Source organism: Larus michahellis, chromosome 2, assembly GCF_964199755.1.
Source record: "Larus michahellis chromosome 2, bLarMic1.1, whole genome shotgun sequence".
NCBI lineage: Eukaryota > Metazoa > Chordata > Aves > Charadriiformes > Laridae > Larus > Larus michahellis.
In genome coordinates this window covers 5,931,377-5,954,546 of record NC_133897.1, presented here as the reverse complement: position 1 = coordinate 5,954,546, position 23,170 = coordinate 5,931,377, and the positions used below count along the sequence as shown (strand labels likewise).

The following is a 23,170-nucleotide window of genomic DNA, read 5'->3' as shown; positions in this document are numbered from 1 at the left end:
ACAGAACATCATCAGAACCGTTCTTCCAGAGCCTGGTGCAGAAGTTCCGTTGTCCATTATATGTGGATTTTAAAACAATACAAGACACTTTAATAATCAACATTCATTCACAGACTTAAGGCAACTGGTTCATGAAATCGCTGCTCTCATAAACGCAAACTAATGACATGGTTCGTCTCACCTACAACAGGTCACAACCGCTAAATGGCAATGTCTCGGTGGGGTTACTTATTGTCTAATTGGAAGATTGTTTGGTCTAGTGCTAGCGAGAAAGTCTTTGAATATTTTCAGCCATTCCTATCATACCTGCACAACTAACTACAACCTGAATACTTCCCTGCAAACCGTGTTTGAAGCCCAGCAGCCACCAACACAGTTGAAAATACTGCTCAGAGAACAACTTTTTTGGCAGCTTACAGTTTCATTACTCTGAAGTCAGATACAAAAAAATTAAACAATCTTAAACTGAAAGTAAACGTTAATGGACTAACCAGAATCCATACGTCTTTTTTTTTTTTTTTTTTTTTAAAAACGATGTAGGTTGTATTTGTTTTTTTTTTTTTTTAATAAGTTTGACAGTTTTGTCTTTTGTTGTGGCACAGAATTATACAGTACTAAGGGTAATGCCAACCGGTAGGAAAACAAAACGGTGATGCCGTACAGACTCACGAGCGTGACGGGGCTGCCTCTGCCATCCCTCGCGACGAGACCGAGCTGCGCTGCAAGGGGGGGGGCACGTCCTCTCTCGGTTTGACACTGCCCCTCCGACAACCTACTCACTGCCTGCGTAGGCTGGCCTGCCCGTCTATGAATGAATTTGTTAAGCTGCTTCACCCGTGCTATAGACAAGGATGACAATATCCCAGTCCATCGCAAAAAAACTCCCCCCCCCCCAAAGTCATCAAGACTTGTCAAGAAAAACAGAGAAGGCCAAGGGGGATTTACCATTCAGAATTTAGCACTCGGCTAATTAGAAGCACCAACTACTCCATTTAGTTTCCTCTGATGACAGCCAAACATAGCTGCAATTTTTAACGTTTGTAGATTTCTGGTGTGGAAAATAATTAAAAGGTGACACTGGAAAGGAAACAAAATAAATAAGTAGGTGTGCCTTGTTCTTCAAAGGCTTAAAATATTTAAAAGTTATTCTTTAAAAAGGGCACCAGTGACACTACAGAAGATGCTAAGGAGGTTCTCAGATTCAGAGATGAGACTTACTCAACTCCAAAGCCAGAGGACCACTTTTAGTCTAGGCTGGCAACTTCTGCCCTTCCAGCAAGACTCGATAAAGCTGTGCCTTACGCCTTGAGGAGGAAGAAATATAAATCAGAGATGTGGGAAAAATACTGTTTTTGCATTTTTATATAGCAAAGAAAGGAAAGAGCTTCATCCCAGTATAAAAAACAAACCAAAACAAAAAAAAACCCAATAAAATTTCCTTTGCAGGTCACCTTTAACTGAGTTTTCTGGTATATCAGATACCGTAGGATTAATACATGGGGGTGGGTTATGAAGCCTGCCTTTTGTTTATTGCCCAAGTTTGCAGCTTACAGAAAATGTTTCATAGCACAGGCACAGTGGCAAAAACAGTATAACAGCCGATGGTCAACTCCATTTGGTGAGTATACAGTAGCAGCAATTAAAAGAAAAAAGTACTCCAAACAGCTCAATACAGATCCAGCTTACCCAGATGGGTTTGGGTTTTTTTTTTTTTGTGTGGTTTTTTTTGTTTGTGTGTTTTTTTTTTTTTTTTTTTTTTTTAAGAAAGGAATCTTAAACTAATAAATAGATCTCCTCCACATTCTCCCAAGATAATAACTGGTTTTCCAAAAAATGAGAGGCATGGCAGTTGTGCGTAAGCAGAGACAATAGAACTTAATCTGTCTAGAATAAAAGGTGCTTTAGATCTATTAGCCACCTTATTTTCTCAACGCCATCATTCCCTAATACTTCAACAACTGCAGATATGTTCAAAACCGTGCCCAAAATCATATCAGTGAAACAACCACGTAATTAACCCAAATCACCCCTCCCACAACCGCTTAAACCTTCTGAGCATGACAAAATGTAATACATCTTAATGTCACTGTGGAGACAGGAACCCAGCATCTTTGTTTCAACTTTTTCCTTTGTTATATATTACAGTGCTCTATAAAATTTTTCCTTTTTCCTTTTAAAGCATTTAGACAATACAAGACTAAAAGATGTCTGGAAATACGTCTTATACAAAAATGAATTTTTTATCTTAAAATAACATTCAAAAAGGCACTTCATTCTGTAAGAAAAAATTCAGAGTCAGGTCAACTGCTCTAAGCAGGGGGGTAAAATTGTCTGCATAGTGGGAGGGGAAGAAAGGGAGAGAAATTCAACTGCTGAAATACAAGCTTCTTTTTTTGGCATGTTTTAAGAAAAGCTGATCCAGTAAAAGATGTCCATTTATGAAATTCATTAAAAGAGTCCCATTTAAAATAGCTTCTTTTTTTTTTTTTTTTTTCCTTTAAAAAAGTAGTCTGAACACATGACCTTAGGAGTCAGGCTTCTGAAGGCTTAATAGCATCACTCGTGATTGTCCTTCGTGTCCAATGTAACAGGAAGATCAAGAGTAGCACTTCTGACAGGGGTGACCTCCCCAAAGCTTACATTTGAAAGAGCTGAAAAAGATGGAGACAGCCTCTAGCAACTGCAATCTAGTAGCAGAAGTCAGTCAAAGTTAAGGGCTACCTGTTGCAGAGTTTATGAAGCATACTGTAAACTTCTTCCTCTTTGCTTAGTCCTTCAAAGAAAGGAATAAGATCTAGCAGCTCTGTGTCTGTCATGTCATCAAACCAGGACTGCACAGGCACCTGAAACGAAGCAACCGATAAATATTAAGATGACTTCATGACGTGAAGAACGCGTGAGCCTATGTAGATGTCCTGTAATACTCTTTGCCATCACAGTAAGGCCAAGTGCTCGTCATTAGCATGATTAGCAGAGAACAAGGTTCAAAGTCCACGTTCTCTAGTATGCAACATGAACCCCAAATCCAACCATAAAACAGTTGACCTTCCAAATCCAACTGTAGAAGAGTTGACATGCAGCTTATCTTCTCCTACGTGTCCAGGTAACCTACATGACCCACCACTGGGCAGTTCAATTTGCTCTGCCTCCTTGATACTCAGAATAGACTGGAAGGAAGATACGAGTTATGAAGCTGTACTGACACTTTATTTACGGGCAAGTCGTCTTTTCCCCTCTAAGTATTATGAGCGTGAGTCACTAAACATGGGCATGCAGCAACAGCCCCTGCTGGCATGAGGTTGCGGAGGAAATATTTAAACAACGAGTACAGAACAGTTCTCTGATAAAAATGTAAGACCTTGAGAGCGGGTTCAAAAAATAATGCATATAACAACACTTCTTAAATATGTGGGCTTGATTTGGGGAAGGAGTTCTGTGTATCTTCACTATGGAAGTGCACTGAGGTCTTTTAAAGACTATTTTGGATCTTGTTACAAGCTCTGCTTTCTGCAGAGACTCAAATATCAGTTAGCTAACAGCACTTTTCTATACATGATTAAACCACACTGACAAGGCCCTTAATTTCATTTCCCAAATCTACAGCTCATTATTTTCTTGGCAGCGAATTCCGAGATACCAAATGACGATCTGGATCAGGTTTTTAATTTTAACCATGAACATAAATTAGAGCTACAGCTCCTGGTCATTATAAATAGCAACTTTAACCCATGTGTGGCACCAACCAGAAAAATGTTTTCACCCAGTCATTTAGGGCATCTCAGGATCAGCATCTGATCTTAAAAGCCGACTGCTGTGAGATAAATAGCTCACGTAAAAAAGAGAAAGCTATTCCAGAGAGGCGGGACCATGCAAAACAGCGTCCCTAATAAAAATTTCCTATGTTAACAGTTCACAAAAAAGGCAGCCTAAAACCACCAAAGAACACATTGCACAGCCTGGTTGTTCAAAAGTCAGTAGATCTGAGGGGAGTTCCAGCTTGCTATCCTGGCAGCTACAGAACAGATGTGAGCATCTGTACTGACTGCAGCAACGGACGGAGCCAGTGCCAGACCATCCCATCACAGCTCCTGGAGCGGACACGAGAACACGCCGTGAAAATGCGCGTTGCTCCTAATTATTCACCCTTGAAGTACTGTTGCCTGCCTTTTGTCCTTAGTCCTAAAGCTCACTGAACTGATTAACTAACATGTCTAATTATGAAGCCAGTTATCACAAGAACACTTAAAGCAGAACACAACAGGATCTTGATTTTTTTTTTTCCTTCCCCTTAGCTACAAATACAGAACTCAGATTGTAACCAGTAAAACATTAACTATCTTGTCTAATAAATATTTTTGTTCACACAATGAAAAAAGCTGGAGCACCAAAAGCAGTTCAAGTAAACCATCCTTTCCGTAATCCCCGCTCCAAAGAACAAAAACCATGCCGGAGGGCAGCTTCACTTTTTAGAGTTAGGTTATTCAGGTTCTCTACCGCTCGGTATTTCTCAGAACTACCGGACTTCGTGCCAAAAGCTAAAACTGAACGCAGATGAACAGTCACGACTACGACACACTGTCAAGATCAGTTTGCCCTAGTCCTTCGCCATTCGGCAGCGAATACTAGAACCTACCCACCTGCGGTCTAGGAAAATACAGAAACTCATACGGTTAGCATGCTGAAAGGCTACTTTCTGAATCAGAAAGTCTGGGCAAGGACCAGAAAGATAAAGTTACGCTCGAGTACTTCGAATACTAAGAATACTTACTGCATTTTCAGGATGGAAGATGTAAGATGCAGGAGAATTATCTACTATAATAACTTTACTCAGCTCACGTCCCAGTCGACTCAGATCCTTCACATAATTTCCTCGGTGGAAAACACAGGATTCTCTAAAGAGCCTTGCCCTGAACACACCCCAGCGATCCAGTAAGTCGGCTACTGGGTCTGCATACTTAAAAACAGAAGTTAGAAACATGAAGTTAGCAATGTGCAAATACGGCTAATTCACAGAACCATACAAAGAAGGGACACAAAATCACTTCACATAAAATGCCCTTTCTTCATTTTCTTCCTGCTCCTCGTTAATTAACTTACATGCCTGCAAACCTGAAGTGATTAATAGAGAGATAACGCAAAAGTAGGACGCTTATCTTTCTATGGAAGGCTAACTTGCCCTCTAATGTTTTCTGTGATTTATCAATTAGCTTTTATTCTTGGGGCCAACTTACAGTTACCCTAGAAGTTGATGGATCCGGCGATCTCACCTAACATTACCATAAACCCAACCAACGCTAACAGAAAATCTATAGAAAGCCATTTGCACAGCTGATTCATTTCCACGTGCCTCAGAAAATAAACTGCCATGAAGGCATCTGAGCTTGATGAAGCTTTTTCAAATGATGCCCATGGAGCCACCGGGTCAGTAGGAATCTTAAAATTACCAAATTGCACAATTGGGCCATAAAAGATCAAACAAAGCTGTTAGTAGGAAAAGCACCCATCTGCAATACTAGGAAATTCTCATTTTATATATGATACTTTAAGCAAAGAACAGCTTAGATTCCCACAATTGATACAAACTGTCTAAGGAAAAGTATCCAGAGAAATCAGAATGTGAAATAGGCACGTACTTGAAAATGGCTTAAGTTACAACTTATTTTTGCAGGACAGGAGTTACCATTACCTATATTTTAAACTGAGAAACAAAATTGATGTCAAAATCAATCATCTCTTGACTACGAAAACTGCTAGACATCTAACTGCAGTATGAAATTGGTCCATTATTTAGGATTTTCACAGCGTGACTGAACTGAACACGGTAAACGGAGTGCTGGGAAGGATTCTCCGCTAAGGCAGCACTACATCAGACCAAAGGGGGTCCTGTCCCCTTCCACCATCTCTACATTAGGTTGGAGTAAAAGCTTACTATGCTAGAGTACTATTTAGAAATAAACAATATAATTTTACAAACAAGACACCACAATTACAATACACCAAAAGAAGTGAAGAACTTAAGATGTCTACTACTGTAACATCTACCACAAAACTACCCACGAGGTACTACTGCTACTGGAGACCAGAGGGCACAAAATATTCCTGTTGACGTTTCAAGCTTTACAGAGCATCCGATTTTCTAACTCCAGATTGCAACTGCACCTTGACAGAACAAAAACGTCTTCCGAATTTCCCTACGCAGTAAATTTCTGAATCATCAGTTGATCGTGTAGATAGTGTTAAATACAGTGTCTTTTATTTCATGCCCAGCTTTAATACACTGCTTTACTTGCACGCTATTTGTTCTAATTTCTCACTATAACCATGGTAACTTGTAAGCCTTTCATATTGGCATTATGAGCAATGCATGGAGGCTACATTATGAGACAAGCCCATATGTGATGGTGTTACCATGGAAACACTTACCCACACACTAGCAGACAAAGTACACACTGTCAGACAAAGAAGCAGAAAAGAAGGGGAAAAATTAAGATAGTACCAACTGTGGAAATATTTATCCATAGAAAACCCAACCAAAAGTCCACTGACCAGCATCGTAAGGCATAACGAGATGAAGAGAGGAACAAACCTTGGCTAGACTGGCTGTGAAGAGTACACATTCAAAGAGCTCTCCCATCCTCTGAAGAAACTCATCCACGTGTGGTCGTTTCAATACATAAACCTGGAACGACAATGACTATTTAGGTCAAATGGTGCTGAAGGTAAAAGGAAAGGAAAAAAAAAAAAACCCCAACAAAACCCAAACACTCCTGTAATCCTAGCACTTGAAGAAACAAAAGTTAACATGGAAGCAGTTCAAATGAAATGCTGCAAGGGAAAAAGAAAAAGTATACAAGATAAAAGTAGACATCCAGTAATGAGAGATTTGAACGCGTGTGCTGCCAAGACTCATGCTGATTATGCAATTGCAAATACTGTGCATCATCTGGAGCGATGCTTCTTGAAAAATCTCATTAAAGGCAAAGACAGACAGTAGGGCTTCTCGAGAAGCCAGGATTCAGATCTCTCAACCGTAACGATTTTGGTGCTGGTGTCTTTAGTCCTGAAGAGCTTTACAGAAGGAATAAATCTGATGAAACCTCTATGATGACAGGAATTGCACAATAGGGAACTGTTTTCTTCCTGTGGCTAATTCTTTCATTTTTCAAATTCCAGGCGCTAAGTACCATATCTCACCAGGGATAGTTATCAGTCATCTGGCTCCGCAGAGAGCTTTCACCAAAAATTTTCATAGCACCATGCAGAATGTCTAGCAAATGGCTGCTTTCAAAACTTGGTGGCAAAGTCCACAGCATCTTCTGTCGTGACCTCGCCATAAAGACGGTAAACGCTCAGGATCTCTCTCCTCTCGAGCAGCTTGGTTTCAGCATCGCTATCGCGCCTTTTTGCACCGACAACCCTAGAGGCAGCTCGGCTGCCTACTGTCAGCAACCCGATTAATAGATACAAGAGCCTCCCTGCCTCTCTTTTCAGAGCAAGCAAGACGATTTGCCTTCACAGAGAACACCAAGATAAGATAACGGCTGCTCAGAAAGCTTACAAGTAGTTCAACAATCTACCGGGAAGCTGGAGAAGGGAGTCTGCTTGAAAAATATTTATCCATCTTGTTTGCAGTTAGATTACAAGTTTGAGAGAAAACACTGGCAGCACTTTATCTCCTTCGTTTGGCAAATAATCCTTAATACTGGAAATTTCAAGAGGAGAAGCCTGGCGTAGAACTGAGTTCAGGAAGAATTGCAAGACCGATGCCATTTCAGGAATTTCTTTCTTTGACATCGAGAAGTAGATTAACTGTATGTATTTTACTAGATTCATATTAATAGAGAGGTAAAAACATAAGGCATCCAGAGAAAAAAAGGCCGAAGGAGAAAAATATGGAAATGCCAGCTTGAACTGAAGTGGACCAATCAAAGCCTTTAGCAAAAGAAGACAAAAAAGTTGCATAATAGGGACTTGAAATGGAAAACCTAAACCTGAAAGCAAACTTTTATTAAAAACATATATGATGGAGCTGTACCTTAATGACTATGGAGCAGAAATGTTAATTACTTTTCCACTTTACGCAGCATATCGCTCATAGTAAGAAGACTTGCTCTGCTCTAAGTTACGCTATGAAGTTTACCTAAACTATTTCTGGCCCCTCAAATTCAAACAATACAGTCAAACTCTGATACAGATAACAATTTATAACCCAGATTATTTTTATTTTTTTTAAACAACCGCAGCAGCACCTAACCAATCAAATAAACGTGACATTTTATGAATTAGAGACAGTTAACAGATGCCCTTCAACGCCGCTCTCTTTCCAGATAATTACAGCAAAGTTTCCTGTATTTCATTAGGCACAAGCCAAGTAATTTCCTCTCCCGCAACAATGCAATTAATTTTGCACTTAAATACTACTCCACAAAGTTATGCTGTAGTATTTTCTTTCCAAAGTACATCTTCTATAAAGACACAGGTAGAAAGACAGTTGCAGTCCCTGTGTGTTTGGGTACCCAGAAAGAGCCTGACTTGCCAGTTTTAAGAGGAAAGACAGCAGGAAGCAAGTTACTCCTTAACTCTACAGTTCATTATGAAGTTTTTAATTCTTTAACCTTTAATTATATTCCTACACTTATTTTTGAGCGCACAAAAAGGACACCCCAGTGTCTTAAAGTCATTCTCGGACAGCAAGTGCTGGAATTTAGTATTAATTTTCCCTTTTAAAACCTAGTGTTTTCAGCCACAGCAAAAGAAGTCTCCTCTTCACTCTCCGTCCCTATCTACGCCCGTGTCGGTGAAGTATTTCCACTTGGAATGTAATTACAAACTCCAAGCCAAGGATACGTATGAACTTTGCTGCTTGCAACATAACCCACCTCCTCCATAAAGAGAGCATACAGTAAATCAACCCCGCAGCCACAGACCGAGAGCTCCTTAACCACAGGCTTGTGGACAGGAATGGGCTCAGAAATGCAAGTATTTGCAATATGCGCTCTTTTGGCAATTTCTAGGTCTCCTAATACTGCAACTAATCAGCATTAGCTGTAAATACACCGCGTTTTAAGTTGTATTGTCTCCCTTCTGCAGTTTAGATCTCCTGATCCACCACGAAGCACCCTCAGCCTCCTCTACTTGAGTTTTCTCTTGCTGTTTTGCCTCAAATCCTACCTACTGGGCTCTGGCCACCAGATTCGCTCCTCATGTTAAATGCCTTATTAATAATAAATGCGATCTCTTAGGATGAGGTCTCACCAAATGTTTCCCTTAATTCTTTCCATATCTAAACAATTCCTTCGCCTTTTTTTTTTTTTTTTTTAAAAGTTTTCTGTTTTTTTTTTTTTTTTTCTTTTTTTTTTTCAGAACAACATATCTCAGTACTCTGCACAGTTACTCCCCTTGAAGTTGTTGTTTTTTTGAGAAGTCCTACTTCGATCCTGGAAGCAACTGCAAGCGTACTGGTATCCTGGGCTACAAAATCTCTTTGGTTTACTTCACATAGAAAGCTTTCTTCAGCTGACAGCGCAGCTCTTTTCTCCTCTTTCTCCTCATTTGGAATTTTTTCCCCCTTTACTTTGTTAGCGGCTGGACTTGCATCTCAATGCCGCATGGTTATTTGTGGCTTGGCTTTTTCCTCCTTTCCCCGATGTCTTCAGTTTAAGTCTGTAGACTAACTGGCTCCTGGCATTTTTCTGAGATTTATATACTGTCTTCAGGGCATTAAAAAAACAACCCACCAATCCTCCAGTTTTTCTGAATTGTATGCTCACTAATTTCTTCCTTATCACTGTAAGAAATTAGGGGAATACAGTCATTTTTTATTTTTTTTTTTGATTTAAAATGAACCTTGCTCTTAAAATGTTAAGGCACAAATCAGGCACTAGACATGTTTTCACAAGATTCTGTACTTACAGCTGCTAATGGCACAACACAAGTAATTAACCTTAATTGTTTTCAAGAATCTGGTATTTCCACGTACATTTTCTATACCTCAAAGCAGTCTTAACCTAAAAAAGACTCAGTATTTGTAAACCAGAAGAGAAACCCAGCTCAATTTTAATCAACTAATTAGGACACACAGAATTGCCTTTCAAAATCAGCTTTACATTAATGAAATCTTCAAGCAATGACCAAGAAATGTGTCAACGACAACTCGAGCTCCTGTTATCTCCTGTTTTGTGGGCTGGGTGCTTCTTCATTACAGCAAGCAGAAAATAACACGCGTCCTTGAGCCTCGTCTCTCTGGTTCTTGCAGTTGTGGTCGCCTCCCAGTGCAAGTAACCAAGAATAGGCCAGCTAGAACGGATACAGCCTATCCTGGATTACTTGAACCAGGCCGCGGCCTGCTGCGGGAGAATTAAGGAATTCAGTCCTTTGTGGAAAGAAAGTTCATTATTCGAACAGCGTTTTCCCCCACCAATAAAAATAACATTTTGTACATTACATTCAAAGTATACATCTCAAACACTTCCTTAGCTTTCAACAACTAAAAATAAGCAACTATTAATTTAATTAAAAACAAAACAAAAACAAAACCAAACACTTAAAATCTTTTTTTCCCTCAACACACAAATTACATTCAAGAATGAAATTCCAAGTAACACCGAATCAAACTCTTCCTGGCCGCCCGCTTTACTCTTTGACACCGACAGCAAGGCACGAAGGCACTGCAAGTCGATTTGGATAAAAGACGAAAGACCACCATACCCTAAAAACCTTTACCCCTTGGGGATTCAAGCTATATTTAACGCACAGTTTCTAATCTTGTTAAATGGGAAACACGCTCCGAAAGAGAGGATGTGTTCTCGCAGAAGTTACGCCAAGGGTACCAAACAGGTTGAACAGCTTTTCTCCAGCCACTACTTCCATCCTCAATAAACTTCCTCCAAAGCGTGTTCTCAGCGGCAACGCATTTCACGGGACTTCCCCCAGTTTCTCACTTACAATTTGGTAGAGGAGGGGACCAGCTCTGCTTTCCTTTTATTCAGAGCAGCAGAGGGAAAGGAGAGAACCGGCCAGGAGAGTGTCAGCTTGCGTTAGAGCTGCCCTTTTGTGTCCGTGCCATCGTTGCCAACACAAAGCGGGGGATTCATCTCCCGTCACTTCAGCTGCCCTGTAGACGGGCACAGTCTCTGCAGGCATCTAAGACCCACAACAGAAGGAAAAGAGAGGAACCTCCACACGAGTTATTTCCTTGTAAAATAAAAATGACAGATTCTTTCTAAAGAGCAGATAAATTAAACCAGAGGAAGAAAGACGGGAGAGGGACAAGGGGTGTTCAGAAAAGCTATTTTTTAATCTAGGGAAGCTGGTTTACCCAAGCACCCTTTAAGATGATGATCCGAATTGTCCTCTCTGTAGAAGAACAAGAGTTTCTCTGACCTTTGGATTATAAATAACATAAGGGAAAACAAACTCCCCAAACCAAAGGCAGCCTTTTCTGAATACCTCTGTTGCACAACAAAAAATTGCAACATTTACCACAAACAAAACCCGTTAGATAAGTCGTCGGTCTCAAAACTCTTTCAAGCGTGCAGCAACTGAATTTGCCACAGCTTGTATTTGTGGTATACGAGATCTGACGCATCTCGTGTAATTTCAAATTTCTTTCTGAATGGGCACTTCTGAAATGGTGTTTTCCATCTGTTTTCCACGGGGTTCTGTCTAAGGCAGAGTTCAAGTACAACAATGCTCTGTCAAGACAATCTCCTGCTGGATAAGACACCAGGCTTACGGACAAAGCAGGCAGGGATACCAACATTTCACATGTCCTGCAATATTTTAAACAGGTGGAAGTGCTTCCCAATGCCAATAATTAATCTCTGAGTATATAAACTGCTTAAGAAAATGGACTGGCATTATGCACGTGACAAATCCTGACAGATAACAAACAGTTGTTATCTGCTCAAGTTCGTGCTCTAAGTGAATAAAAAAATTACAGGTCTGAAGTGGGAAGCGGTTGTCAAAGCTTTACAGCATGTGTGAACACTCAGACTACGCCAGAATGTCTGCTTTTGCCCTTCAGATTATCACAGTTAAATTATAAAGACTGGTGGACGACAGTACATTACTTTGCCTGCAGAAGCATTACAAACACAGGCACCCAAGACTGTGCCTGTTCTGCACAGCGTATAAATTACCTTTACTTCAAAGATTACAAATTCCTGACAATTAACTTCACTTCAACCACCCAGATCCGACTCAGATTTTTAGTTATTTTACAGATTGAGAACTTGAAATACAAAGAGATTAAGCAATTTCCTTGAAAATTATGCAGGAAGTCTCCAGCAAAGCACAGTCAGTCTCTGACTTCACTTGACCTTCTCTGTCAAGCGCAGCCTTCCTCCCATTCACGTTTAGGGTATGGACAAATCTGCGCCCTTTCACCACTTGTTTTTGTGTTTTTTTTTTTTTTTTTCTCCTTTTTTTTTCTCCCCCCATGCCTAACTGCATTACGTTTGGTGAAGAATCTCAAAGTCTGCAGCGGGGAACGGAAAAGCAACAGGCTTTTGAAGTGCTCGACTGTAAAACCCAAATAGTACTTTATTGGGTTTTGTTTCAGAATGTAAGTATATAATCTTGACAAGCTAAGCGATGGCAATCCTAAACCATTCAAAATTGTTAAGCAACCGATTTTACTCCCTTTCAAAAGCATTCTAGCAAGTTTTAGGAGAGCAAATGTCCGTGTTACAGCACCAAACCCAACTAAAACCCCATCAAAAGAGGGCAGACGATATCACAACATAAACCACCCCCAAAACTCTCACGTGTTTTAAGCACTCAGCTCTGGTGAACATTACAGGTTTAAGTACCCTAGGTATTGAATTTTGCTACACAAAACAGGCACAGTGTAGAAACTGTCAAACAATTATCACTTTAAAACACATTTCAGTCCACTGACATTATTTAGTAATCAGTTAAAAAGTGACAATCACGCGGACGGTTTTCATAAAAGGAAATCAAACAAAACTATGAACTAACTTTATGATCTATCAATTGTTCCAAGATCAAAATATGAAACTACTTCTCCAAGTAAAAGTAATCCATACAAAAGACAACATTTCAAAAATTAAAGTATTTAAAACCCCCATTAAATTACATCCAGGGAAGATCTGCAACTCAATAATTGTATTATCTTTAACTTACAACAACCAATGAAAAAACTTTCAAACAATTTGCAAGATTCGTACATCAGAAAGGTTCAACTTCACATTAACCAGTTAAACCCATCTCCAGCAAGAACTTTAATGTCTGTCTGAAGAGGAAAATTTACGGCGCTGTAATTTATTTCATTTAACGTTTTCAGAAACAACCACTGATTAACGGCGCTAAGATACATGAAGGGGACTGATTGTCAAATTATGGGTGGCTGGCATTCACTGAAAACCATTTCACAGAGTCTTAAGTGAAGCTCTTAAAGAATAAGAGATAAAAATTAAGTCTCCTTGCAATTTTGTCGAGACCTTTTAAAGATGCTGAAGCGTATAGAAAGTCCTATCAGAGGAACTTAAACTACTTGCCGAGAGAAGAGAGGACAGAACTTAAACACAGATTGCCACAAAAACTGAAGAAATGTCTGTACTTCCTTAATACTTTTCTAAAGCTTTGTGCATACGAACTACCAACAGACACTAAAGCCAACTTATGTCCTGTTTGTCTGTGGAGGGAATGAGAAATGCAATACTGAAGTAGATTTTTCTGGGCCCAGCAACCTTTGAAAACCCATGCTTAGGTCCCGTTTGAAAGCGTTTTAAAATTGACAAAGTGTCAAGTATTGAAGTCGTGGGAGAGAGATTCTAGAGAACTGAAAAAAGTTAAAACGGAGACTTAGGAGTTAGAAAGGACAAACCGGCTCAAACAGGGATGCCTGCCTGGATGATCCATTCCTGAGCACACGGCTTTTGTATTTTGCAAAAGGACAAGTTATCGAATGTAAAGCGGCAAATGGAGAAAGACAACGCTCTGGGACACTGAGGACAGTGCCACTACTAGAACAAGGAACGCCAGCGCTTACCTGATGTATGGTTCCATCAATCTCAACAGGAACGATGAAATCAGCGTTGCTAATTGGCTAGAAAGAACGACAAGGAAATAAATCAACATTAAAAATACTATCATTAGAGGGAAAGTTTCAGAGGCGTAACAGAGAAGAGTACTTACTTCTCAGGAACAACTTAATAAGCATTATTAATTACAGAAATCCACTCTGCGTGTGTGCCCTTTACACACACGTCAGAAGCCTTACACAGCCTTATTCACCGGGTATTGCATTTCCCTGTTCCCTCATCTTTTCCATCTTCATACAACGCAAAACGCTTTACTGCTTGAATAACCCCCACTACCAGGATAAAAATCTGTTTCGATAACTCTCTCATCAAGCCTGTGTGGATGATGACAAAGAAATTCAGCTATGTGCTTCGCATATTCTGCTCTGGGTCATCAATAAACAATTAATTAAAAATAGAGACAGTGGTAAAAGTAATACCTGAAGTTTATATTTGAATCAGGAGCTGCAACAAGACACAAGTCATATAGTTAAAGATGTGACACCTCAAAAGAACATGCTATACCAATCAAATTAATCATGTAAAACTGCATTTTAATTCAAAAGGGAAGAGCAGGAGCAGTCTGTCCAGGTCCTTGAATCCATTTTTCTAGCCTGTTGAACACAACTTGTTTCTCAAGAGTTCACCGAGAAAAACTGTTGGTCAGGTGCAATTATTTTGGCAAGCAGGAAAGTGTCCTTGGAGGCAGCTGAAGAGTACATAGTCTATATCTTGGCCAGGCAGCAGCGGTAGCTGGGGAACACGCTGCTAGCAGCGTTCACGAGTTCAAATGGACATCACACTTGGCAGAATCCTTTGGTACGGTCATGCATGACATCCGAGATGAAAAAAAATATAATGCAAACATGCCCAGCTGAAGTCTGTAACTCACCCAATGATCTGCAGCTTGGAAATGGCCGAAATACAGAGCTGCCAAATATAGTTTTAACAGGAGTGATGAGCAGACAACACGCTTCATGGCCAACAGCCTAAAACAAAGGCTGGGAGTAGTTTGGCCAGTAACCAGTATGGCGTTACTAAGGCTGGAAAACATCTTTGCTCAGCCCTGTCAGACTTGCACAGACCTTCCCACCTGGTTTTCTGCATCAGCCAACAGACTGATCTCAAGTACCACCAAGGAGGTGCCCCTGAAGAATCTGCAAGACTAGAAACAGTCTTCAAATCCTTTCGGGAGGATGAGGGGATGCCAAGGAAGCAGAGGAGCAGCCAAGGTAAAGAGACTGAGAAGCAGATCACAAACTGGTATGCCTGAAACAGGTGTTCCATGAAAATCAGTAGGAAAAAAGAATCCTGCAGGATGAACCTGACAGCACCACTTTGATCCCATTCCCTGGAAAAATGAGGTTCTAATTCCACTGTCAAACGACCTTCCTGCAAGGAGAGCAAAGTGACTGTATGAACTTATACAGGCAACAGCCTCCGAGTAGCGAAGAAATTAATAAGGGAGATGGTTTGGTCTGACGTCTGCAAGTCCTGTGTCAGAGAGCAAATGGGAAGCTACACTGAATCCACGGAAACCAAGCAGTACTGGCAACTAAACCTCCAGAGCAGCCAGTGCTGGAAAACTCAGAATCACAGAATCTTCATGGTTGGAAAGGACCCTTAAGATCATCGAGTCCAACGAAACAACCTACAATCTCTGCCACTAGGGCATGCCCTGAAGTGCCACATCTAGACATTTCTTAAACACCTCTAGGGATGGTGACTCAGCCCCCTCCCTGGGCAGGCTGTTCCAGTGCCCGACCACTCTGTCAGTAAAGTAATTCTTCCTAACTTCTAACCTAAACCTCCCCTGCCGCAGCTTCAGACCATTTCCTCTGGTCCTGTCATTATTCCCCTGGGAGAAGAGGCCAACACCCACCTCTCTCCAACCTCCTTTCAGGGAGTTGTAGAGGGCAATGAGGTCTCCCCTCAGCCTCCTCTTCTCCAAGCTAAACGTGCCCAGCTCCCTCAGCCTCTCCTCATATGACCTGGTCTCCAGACCCCTCACCAGCCTGGTCGCTCTCCTCTGGACACGCTCCAGCACCTCAACGTCCCTCTTGTACAGAGGGGCCCAGAACTGAACACAGTACTTGAGGCCTCACCAGTACCCAGTACAGGGGCACCATCACTTCCCTGCTCCTGCTGGCCACGCCATTCCTGATACAAGCCAGAATGCTGTTGGCCCTCTTGGCCACCTGGGCACACTGCTGGCTCATCATCATCAACTCCATCCTGCTGATGACCACTGTGCTAGCACGATCTAAAGAATTCCTCAAATGCCCGCAGATACAATCTAGATTTATTTTATTTTTTTTTAGCTGATATCAAGCAATTTCCAAGATATATCCCCCTGCTTCTGTAAAAGACAGAGGGAGGCTCCTATCTGTCACCTGCATGAAGCCCCTCGGACAGAAGATATACTGCAGCATCTCTAACAGCCACCGAACAGGTACACGGAAATGTTCTGAAGCTTCACCTTAAATGAAACCCAAATGAACTGTCAATAAGACTCAGCCACCAAAGTTTTCAACTGGGTGCCAGCGCCGTGCATGCTTTGAAGAGACTCGCACGCGCTTGAAGAACTTATATATGCATGACTCCCTTAAGCAAGGGAAATATCCTGTAGCAACAGAAAAAGAATAGGTCACTGCGAGTTGCAAAGGTTTTGAAGCCCACTGATAAAAACACAGCTACTACTGCACCTTCTTAACAGGAGCAACACCAACCGGATTCTGGTTGTCAGAGACCACCACATTCTGTTTAGACAACCTAATTTTTGCTAACAAGTAAAACTCACCCTTAGACTCTGTAACACTAACCAAGCTGCTCCTAACCACTTATTTACTTCCCCCGCTTGTACTTTAGGCGCTACGTAGTTTTCTCGTTGGTGCAAGCGATAAGGAAGAGAGCGTGGACCGGGGTTCTGTGCTTCATCATGATGGGAAGGCCGGAGAAAAGCCTGCAGCACTTTGCTGGATAAAGGCTTCGGGGGCTGCGCACGTGAAGCACGTACATGTCCCGAGTGGGAACCACAGAGAGAGCAGTCAAAGAAGTCAGTGTATTTCCATTGAAAATCTCCACTACGGTCAGAACTGTTTCTATTTAATAGAATGCTTCAGAGTTTTACATGTTCTAAAAAAGAGTTTCACAGCCAGTTTTGAATAGGACTACATTCCAGACTCGCATGTGGTTTAATTCATTTTATACAAAACCATGTTTACTTCTCTTTGATTTAATAATTTATGATTTTTGCTTCTATTATTGTTTTATGATGGGAATGATAACTATAATGTCTATCTATTCCTTTTTTACTCTTGCCAAAGCACCCCAAACTTTATTCCTTTAATATGCACTTAACATGAAAGACTAGTACCTCCTTAAAGCTTCACAAATATGCAGGGGCATAAAAAGATGAGAATTACCCTCCTTCAGATGTTGCTGCTTTCATGAAAGAGCACTTTAAATACTCTGCCTCGCTGGTTGTGTTAAAAGAAAAAAAAAAATTATCTGCATTTGAAATATGAAGCCTATTTCATAACAGAATTATGAATTCTAAAACATCACGTGTTTTAAATAAAGCCTTTTGTACTAAAAATCACAAATTTATGTATGCTTTTACAGCTTTTAAAGTAGTGCCTTGCCTGTTAAAGCACACATGTTTTAAAAGGAACAGCAAAAGTAACTTGATTATTCGGGCAAAGCACCGTGAATACAGGTGCTAAAAGCCCTGGTCTTCTGGAAACCCATCGTATTTTTGATGACCCCAACCGCCTTAGGGCAGCCGAAGTATCTGCTTTTGTGAAACAAAATCCAAAGGGCACCACTGGACAGTGCCAGGCACTAAAAACTACAGCCATTTCCTCGGCTGTCTCTTACATACTCCCATCACAAGGCTTCACCTTTAAATAACGCCATCGTAGCTGTAAGACTCCAATACTGCAGGAATTCCAACGTTCGCCTCACAGTATTTACTTCACAGAAAAAAGGACCAGTTTTCCCAACACAAAACGTTATTCAGCGTTCAAGACTAAGTAAAATAACCTTTTGATTTGTCTTAAATCTCTATTTAACACCATTTAAATACCCATTAAATGCCATTTCAATAAATGGCACGATTAAAACGAGCCCACTAAGAAAAGACTCTGCAATAAATGCAAACCTCAATCCTACAAGAAAGAATTTACACTATGTCAACCATTAAACGTGTATTCCTTGAAAATGGCTAAAAAAAAAAATTAATAACCACCTCAACTGAATCTCATTTTGTTTCAAAACCCAGAAAAAAATCACAGTACAAAGTTACCCTCAGCATTCAGAAAACAAACTTTCAGATAACACTAAGTCCGACAGTTTGTTATTTTTATGTAAATTTAACTTTCAAATTCAGCTTTCCCTTCCTATTTTTGACTTTTGTTTAATTAGGAAGGCACGGTCCCTCCCTTCCCAATCCAGCTGTTTCCAGTCCCCCTGAAAAATTCTCAAGTTCATTACGGATAGAGAAGACAAGGACCTGGCACTGAGGTTAAGAGGTTCCCGTACGCCACCACGAATTGTTATAAACCGTTAGGCACAATAAAGACAGAGCAGAATCTTAGTTTCAGTTTGAGGCACAGGAATATTTGTTCTAGCATCTCCATATAAGGTCTTCTTTAAGTCAACAAAGACAGGCCCTTGCCAAATTCTAACCACTACATGAATTATGGTTTGCATATTTAAATGCTGGCAACTAAATATTGCAGGATTAAAACGGTGAGTTTACGCTAGCAGTGAAAAATGGAGCGCTATCAAGACTGGAAGACCATAAAGTTGGTGGTATCTCTAGCTTGCTGCTAGTAAGGAAACACACCACTGATACTTATAAATTCTCCACTATCAAAAGTACAAAACTGGCTGATGCTTTATCACGTCTGACATTTGCTAAGCAGAAACACGACCAGTGCTCTGAGCCAATGTAGGTTATTTGTGTTTCTGAATTCTCCTATTCTAACTTTAGCCCTACTTAACAATAGAAAAATACCACTACTTCCACCACATGCTGAATTCTGAAGGGTTATAAAAGTTGCTTCTACAAGATGACTGACTCATCAGCAACTCCTAAATGCTATTTGCTTTCCTGTTGTGAAAGCTAAATGCTTAAAAATACCTACTGCGATCAGGACAGCAGCCTGACACGGAAAGTGATCTTCTCCGGCAACAGAGCACAGCAAACACTGGTGCCCCAAATCTACTGTTTTAAGGTACATCTACCCAGCATAAAGCTATGCTGAATTCCTAGGCTAACTACGGCATCATTTAAACATTAAAAATAAAACCATATTTTCAGAGCAACAAGTTTTGTTCCTGATGATATACAGGTTCTTGTTGGAATAATCACCATTTACAGCCTTAATTCAACCACCATTCCGGGCCTTGTCGCAGTCGGTGTGACTTTCTCAGAATCAAAAACCATAGCAGTTACTGTGTTACTCCTCTTACAGCTAAATTAGGATGAATAATCATAGGAGTAACACTGAGAACTAGCAGGCGGCCCTGGGAGAGCCTGTAAGACTGGTTGATGTGTTAAGAGGCTTAACAGTTCCTACAACACGCACTGACGGGTTCAAGCTGCAAGAGATGGCTTTTGAATTTACTTACCTTAAATGAACTGTGCACTAAAGTTTCATCTAAATCAATGACCACACACTTCTTCCCATAGTCTGATGCTGTCAGTTCTGGCAGGAGGTATTTAGCTGGTGGCTAAAAACAAGAAGAAAAGAGGAAGACAACAACAACAACAAAAAAAAAAGTAAAACTTCTATTGAAGGGGCAACTCTTCTGCCAACATTACTATTCTAGCAGTTACTGGTAACTAAAATACATGACTCGAAGTTGAATATTTTTCTGGGCTCATCGCAAGTACAGGTACGGAAATTAATGGCTCATGCAATACCCATATGGACTTCTCCCCCCCCCCCCCCCCCCCCCCCCCGCCTTTTCTAAATGAGAGACTTGTTCAGAACGATCTCTAAAGCATTGGAAATGAAAATGGTAAACCGCCACCACTAGCTAAAAAATAACAGAGGAAAATAGGACATTTGATACAACGGTATCTTTTCCAGCGAGCCTATTCCTAACGTCTCAGGTCTGGATGCTGTTTTTATCCTATTCGCAGTCAGCGCCAGTTCCAGACGTATCATACCGAGGGACATTTACACAAATCGTTATTTCTGCTTGCTACGAAAGACGCTGAAGTGGAGAAACAGACTCTGAGGGAAGACAGCGTTAATAATGTGATCTTCCAGGACATGTCTCCACTCTCATTTTTACCACTTTTGAGGGTGCTGGCCATGAGCTTTCATGTGAATTACGTTCCCAATCAAGGCAGTAAAACTGCAGTAGAGGAAGCCCTGCCAAAGCAGGCTCTCTACGTTACGCTGCCCTCCCTAAAAATGGTACCAATTACAGGAATTGACAATTTTTCTGGAAGCAATGCAGACAGTCACACAGTCGTCTGATTGCTCATTTATCACTTTAACATCCCAACCTTCAATACAGTTATGTTATGCCAGACTTCGGCACTGGCTACGTCCCGAAATATCAGAAATGGGAGAGAACGTTTCCATTTAGAGCTGAAACATTGCTGCCTCTCGCTTAAAAAAGGGGATTTTTTGATGAAGGAAATGGACTAGCTCTGTAGAAAAGTATCAATACGGAGAAGCTCGAGACTGAGAGGAAATTAAATTAATTAAGAATTGGATACAACACTCTAGCTTCATTCTGCCGCTATCTTTTTATCTGTTCAGACAACGTTGTTCTGGTGCGGATGCATCTATCACGGGTTTTGTTCTTTTCTATAGCGTTTTGCAGAGGCGCCTGCAGAGACCCCTCTGCAGCGGGGGGTGACAAACGAAGAGTCGGACCCCCCCGCACACCCTCCGGCAGCGGGGACAGATTCTTCATTAACCGCTGACTGATTTCGGACATCGTCTTAAGTTGATAGATACCGGTCAATGATGCCTAGTAAGTTCTCGTTTAAATGAAGTAACTAACAAATGAGATTCTGGACTGAAGTAAAAGTGTCTTTAGCTAAAGTATGAGTTATTGGGGAGTTTCAGGAGCGCTCAGAGTGATTTAGTTCCTTACAATTAACATTAACAGCAGCTTCCTCAGCTACCAAAATGGAAGCTGCCTTGCTTATAAGCCACTTGTCTTAATACACTGTCTCTCAGCACAAATCTAAATGACCTTTAAGGAAAAACTGCTTAATGCCTGTACATACACGTCTGTCAGAGGAACCTAAGCAGACTGAAATGTATAGGACACCCTTTCTAGGTTATAGCCCTATGTATGCATTGCTTCCACAACTGCTTGAGCTCTGCCTTTGCTTGTCTGCAACTAGGACCAGATCTACGGAATTTAGGTTTTCCCCTCCTATTTCACAACCTAAAAGATATGCAGGCGGCCCACCTCAATTGTTCATAGTAAGATCGATCCAGACTTGCAACCTAAATAGACTAAAAGCTTATTGAAAGGAAATCACATCCATTTAGAGACAATCTTCAGAACCCGCGTTCTGATACTGATTTCTTGTCTTTGAAGAGGAGGAAAAGGTAGGAACAACCCAAGAAACCTTAATTGCATTTTTTAAAGAGCAGTTCAGTTCATTTTTGTATTCTTAAGACTCTTAGTATTTAGTTTGAATTTTTGACTAAGTTAATCTGCATAAGCAGTTCAAAGCCAGCAATTTCTTCTGCTATATGAATCCTTTTTCAAACTGAAAATATCTATGTGTATGGAAAATATATGGAAATAGATCTTCCTTCATATCAAAATATGCATATGAAAAATATGAGCACTGTCACATCACGGGTATCTTTGGTTTTTACCTGGAAACTAGTACGCCTGTCATCAGGAGAAGGATGAACATATATACCCAAGGACTACAAAGTGTGAGTTCAACTCTGTGAACCCAAATTCCTTGTCCGCAGGTGAGGGCCAGCCTGTTCCCATCCTCCTCGCCCACCGCAGCTCTCTGATCTCTCAAACGCAGCGGCTGGGAGAGGAACAAGCTTACCCGCCCTATCTACACAGATGTGCTGGTGACCACATCTGTGGAGTTTCTCTCCCTTTTCAGTATTGCCTTAGGAGATAATTTGTAATTATTGACCTAACTTTACCTAACAAGACTACACCTCAAGATTTTTCCTGGGAAACGTCTCCCAGTAGGACACACCAACCTTCCTACAAGCTTTGGCTTCTTGAATTCAATCTGATCCTGTTTTCAAAGACATCTGGTCAACAGTCTGCACATTTGAAGGTTAGAAAAAATACATTTTTCCATTTAAAAACTTGTATCTCTGTTACTCTCGGCTTTGAAAACACATTTACCAGGGACAAGGAAACTATTCTGAAGCTGAAGGCACTACAAGTGGTGAGAGTGCTGAACATCTGGTGTAGGACTTTGGAGCAAGGATGACATTTTTGAGGCTTTAAGAACTTAAAGCATTTATACGACAGGTATCAGCCCATTTGTTTTGCCGTTCGAGCTTTCTGATGTAAGGCAATTTCCACATGCCAAGAGTGGCAAAGCTTTTAGGCAGAAACAAGCATTACTCAATATTGTATTTTAATTTCCTCACTAATGGAGACATACCCAAGAAGAGCTGTAATTACCAGATTTCCATCAGAGTTAACAGTGAATAGTTATGGATCTTCGATAATTCCTTTTTTTAAACATAGCAGCTTTAAAGATATCGAAGACGATTAAGAGTATTTAATTGCGGCTAACAGCAACTCATATTTACTATGTAATACTCTCCAAAAGACTGCAGACTTCCACAGAACTCAGCAGAAAAGTAACATGTGGCATCTCAGTACTGTACGTCCTAGCTTGGTCTTCAATTCCAACAAGAAATAAATTGTATACAAGTTAAAGCTTTTAAACTAGTCACTGTTTGGGATTTATGCATTCCAGCCAGGTCTCACGGCTGATCAGCTTAACAGACCTTGTAGTGAAACGACTGCTGCACTGCTTCAGTCCCGTGGAAATAGTATATTCCCTAAGACAAAAAAAAAAAGAAAAAAAAGGGGGTGGTGGTGGCAAGAAAACAGGACTTTTAGTTGAAGCATAAACAGCCGGTCAA

The 23,170-nt window shown here is 40.7% G+C and overlaps 1 protein-coding gene across 3 annotated transcripts in view; it reads right to left on the bottom strand.

The window, feature by feature from the left end:
- Positions 1-1,503: 1,503 nt before the first annotated feature.
- The window catches only part of CTDSPL (CTD small phosphatase like), an 81,106-nt gene continuing 59,439 nt past the window's right edge, over positions 1,504-23,170 (bottom strand). For 2 of the 3 annotated variants that reach the window (XM_074574006.1, XM_074574007.1), the window contains 5 exons: positions 19,683-19,784; positions 14,015-14,071; positions 6,587-6,679; positions 4,769-4,954; positions 1,504-2,843 (listed from right to left, as the gene is read on the bottom strand). In XM_074574006.1, coding sequence (XP_074430107.1) covers positions 2,718-2,843; positions 4,769-4,954; positions 6,587-6,679; positions 14,015-14,071; positions 19,683-19,784 — 564 coding nt within the window. In that variant the 3' untranslated portion in view covers positions 1,504-2,717. Of the gene's footprint in view, positions 2,844-4,768; positions 4,955-6,586; positions 6,680-14,014; positions 14,072-19,682; positions 19,785-23,032; positions 23,087-23,170 lie in introns of all 3 variants that reach the window. The other variant, XM_074574005.1, reaches the window with a different exon arrangement.